The sequence below is a fragment of the Erythranthe guttata genome, chromosome 1 (assembly GCF_056151865.1).
Source record: "Erythranthe guttata isolate IM_541 chromosome 1, IM_541, whole genome shotgun sequence".
Taxonomy (NCBI): Eukaryota; Viridiplantae; Streptophyta; class Magnoliopsida; order Lamiales; family Phrymaceae; genus Erythranthe; species Erythranthe guttata.
Genome location: NC_142533.1, coordinates 8,003,887 through 8,008,112, shown reverse-complemented (window position 1 = coordinate 8,008,112; position 4,226 = coordinate 8,003,887). Strand labels below are relative to the sequence as shown.

Here is a 4,226-nt window from a genome sequence, read left to right as displayed (position 1 = left end):
TTTGTTACACGTCACCCCTTTAAAACACTAATTTTTTGCAGGTTACCCCTCTATTAAGTTATTTTTATTGCACAATGCCCTCAAAAAATTGACTTCTGAGCCGAAAGGCAATCAAAATAGTATCTCAAAGGGGAGTATCCCGTTTTTTAATTTTTAGGGGAAAAAATGCAAAAACAAAAAAATATATTGGATGAAGTGCATTTTGTCATAATAATAATAATAATAATAATAATAATAATAATAATAATAATAATACATTAATATATAGCAACATGCGTTGTTACCTTGTCTCTGGCTGAACACCAAGAGAAAACAAACAGCCCTCTTGTATCTCTTTTCTTATGTCCTCTCTTCTTTCTTTATTGTTTTATTTCACAGCATATATATCTGATATATTTTCTTAGTTTTCTCAGAAATGTTAAAGAATCTCAAGAAATACTTTCTTGTTTTCAAGGGATTCCCATAACATTATCTTTTCAATAATCTTTTTATCTCATTATTAAATATTATTATTTATGTAATTATATTAACTTAGTTGGAGCTGTGATTGATCCAAGTTTTATAGCAATTAATGGAATTGACAATGTTTGGCTCGAAATCAGTATATTCTGGTTCAGACACTATGCTATTATCAAAACCCCCTTGTCTATACTCAACACACCTACTTTCACTCAAAGGTAATTAATCCCTTTTTCAAGAATTCAATTATTATTATTTGGTCTTAGAAAAAAAAATAATGGGATTGTGATTCATTGTAAGAATTATATTATGTATGTGTTTTATGAGATTTTCATTTCATATCATTTAATTTGAGACAATATTTCCTAGTAGTTCAAATTAATTTTGAAGATTTGTTGCCCTTTTTGTGTATTACCAATTTCCCATGTTAATTTAAATTTAAAAATTTTTTGAAGGTATTTTTCGAAGGGATTCACACTTGAGAAATGGCAAAAGTGCTTTAGCAGCTAGCAAACACGATCTCGTGGACACTTATTCGTACCGAATCAACGGCACGAATGGATCGAGTTCGAATTTGTTTATCGATAAATTAGTAAATAATAATGTTCTTGATTCAATTGATGATGAGTATGAAGGAGTTGTTGTAATTCCCGAAACACTACCGTCGAACCCCAACGTGTTTGCCTCCGCACTCCGTTCGTCTATGTTCCATTGGAAAGTCAAGGTATGTATCTAATTATTTTTACATTTTTGCTGATTTATAGTACATTAATTAGTGTTACGAAATAGACGGTTATCGTTTGTCGTACCATTTATAGCGTACGAAGCATCGTTATAGGTTGATCCAATATCAAGCAAATTGCCCGTAAATTCAACTATGCTACCAGATGAAAATTAGCATTCATTAGTATAATTATTATGATTATTTTTTATTATATCAATGCTAATTAAGCATGTCAAACGAGGCCGAAAGATGGAAACCAAATATTGCCCGATCATAGTTTAAACGAGGCCTAGCGTTCGTATCATTCGACATCAGTATAATTCCAGTTTTATGTTTCTACAAGAAAACTGAATTTATCATAGACATATATCTCTGTTTTATTTGGCTATAAATTTAAAAAAAAAAAAAATAATATAAGGTTACATTCTTAATTATTGTTTAAGTAAAAAAGAATTAATAGTATAAAAATCAAATTCAGGGGAAGAAGGGAGTTTGGCTCAAACTGCCACTAGAAAGATCAGATCTTGTTCCTGTTGCTGTAAAGGTTAAATCATCAAAATCCTAATAATTATTTCTTTTTTATTTTTTTCATAATTGTATTAAATAAATAAATGAGAAAATAATATTTGTTCCTATATATATACAATATATGTAGGAAGGATTTGAATACCATCACGCGGAGAAATCATATGTAATGATGACGCGTTGGATTTCCGACGGGCCTTGCTTGCTTCCTTCTAATGCCTCTCATCATGTCGGTGTTGGTTCGTTTGTGATCAATGATAACGACGAGGTATTTTTTTTATTTTTTTTAATTTAATTTCCACTGCTAAAATTAGAATTATCGTCCTATATAACATTTCTTATGGTATATTGAAAATGTTTTCGGATATTATTTATGTCGAAGTATTTGCATTTTTTTAATTCATACAGGTGCTAGTTGTGCAAGAAAAACACTGTACTCCCGATCTTCTTGGTCTCTGGAAAATTCCGACTGGTTTCATTCATGAAGTATGTTTTATTATTGTTTTCATGAAATAAAATTTTATGTTGCCCGAAAAAAATAATAATAATAATGTTGTTCTACTGATCAGTCGGAAGAAATCTACAATGGAGCTGTAAGAGAAGTGAAAGAGGAAACGGGGGTAAGTAATTACTTAAATTTTGCGCTCGATCGTTAGAATTTTTGCTCTCGAACATTCCAATTTTCTCAAATTGATTTTTTAATGTGTATAATCATACTTATGATGGATTGTTTCTTCGTTCGTTTTCTTTTACAGATTGAAACTGAATTTGTCGAAGTTGTAGCTTTCAGGTAAAAAAAACAGTTAACTGTATAAATACAAACTCCGCATAAAAAATTGTAAGAGATTTAATGATCTGCGTTACACGATTGATCATATCGTTAATTAATTTCTTAGGCATGCCCAAGAAGTGTCGTTTGAGAAATCGGATTTGTTTTTCGTTTGCATGCTAAGACCCTTGTCGACACAAATCATGGTCGATGATATAGAAATTCAAGCAGCCAAGGTAATTAATTAATTAATTAATTAATTAGTTAATGCTTATTACAAGATATAAGTAATATGATTGACGTTGTTTTGTGTCCGAATTAAACAGTGGATGCCTTTGGACGAGTTTGTGAAGCAGCCGTTAATACAAGGCGACAACATGTTCAAGAAAATCATCGAGATTTGCATTGCACGTCTTGGAAAGCGTTATTGCGGATTATCCGTTCATCAGTTGGTATCGAGATTCGACGGCAAAATATCCTCATTGTACTTCAATATTGTCGAAGACGACAATGATTCCGCTTGTCAAACTAACTGACTCTTCGATGTATTTTAATTACGAAATCTAGCTATATGTAAATGTTGTAAATATTAATTCGACTATTCTCCTATATTTTATTCCCTTCTTTTTTCAGGTAACACAAAAGTTGATAGTTCTTTTATTGTGTAATAGAAACTCCGCTTAATTAAACAGAAACTCCGCGTAATCATCTCTGACGATAGAATTTGTAAGAGATTCGATAATTTATGTACACGATGGATTTCGTTAATTTTCATAGGTATGCCGAAGAAGTGTCGTTTGAGAAATCGGATTTGTTTTTCGTGTGCAAGCTTAAGATCATTGTCGACAGAAATCATGGTTGATATAGAAATTCAAGCAGCCAAGGTAACTAATTAAGAACATTATTTCATCAATGGTTATTACAAGATCACCAATAAAATATGTAGTCAATTTTTAGTGTCTTTGCCTAACTATTTTATTTCACCTATTCTTCCTACCTAAATGCACTGGGGCTCATGTAACTCAATGTAGGAACCTCTCACATTGTGACATCGAATAAAAGATCACTAATAAAATATGTATGTTAGTTATCTAGAGATTAAGAGAGTAAATAATATTATAAAAATGTGAAATAATATAGTTTTATTGAAATATTGATGAAACAATTATTTCAATTGGTCATATCCAGCATATTTTGGGTGTACTAGTATAATAAGTTAAAACAATAAACAAAAAAAAATATTCTCAATATACTTAAATATTATGCTACGATCTTTTCTGATGATTAGTCCAATTCCATATAGATTGTCAATATTTTTATTTTATAGGTGTCGTTTGGTTGGGGAGATTAGTCATTATTAACTAAATAGTTGGACTTTGTTTGATGTTTGGTCTCCCCAATAACTTGTCGGGTCGATCAGCAAATATTATGTTATCATGGCTTATCTTGCCTTCTAGGCATTTTTTTTAGGGTTAATATGCTGGAGGTCCCTCATACGAAACATTATTAGATGTGGGATACGGGCCCAATATTTTCTTCGTAACTAAATCCCTCAATTCAAAAAATATATGATATAAGGGTTTTTTTTTGAAATATCCCAATAATACCCTTAGTTTTAACAGGACGTTTGTGTGGCGTTATAAAGAGTTATGTCTCTTTAATAAATCACCTCCCTTGTAAATAGGGATCACGTATCAATCACTTTCTATCGTGATAGTAACTGTATCTTTATATAATCTCATTAATATA

At 30.8% G+C, this 4,226-nt stretch overlaps 1 protein-coding gene across 1 annotated transcript; it reads left to right on the top strand.

The window, feature by feature from the left end:
* The first annotated feature begins 291 nt into the window (after positions 1–291).
* On the top strand, positions 292–3,121 carry LOC105948684 (nudix hydrolase 8). Its single transcript, XM_012971916.2, has 9 exons — positions 292–677; positions 915–1,183; positions 1,662–1,727; positions 1,839–1,976; positions 2,117–2,194; positions 2,278–2,328; positions 2,464–2,498; positions 2,605–2,713; positions 2,804–3,121. Exons 1-9 carry the CDS (start codon positions 572–574, stop codon positions 3,011–3,013), a joined length of 1,062 nt encoding a protein of 353 aa, XP_012827370.2. The 5' UTR covers positions 292–571; the 3' UTR covers positions 3,014–3,121.
* Positions 3,122–4,226: the final 1,105 nt, after the last annotated feature.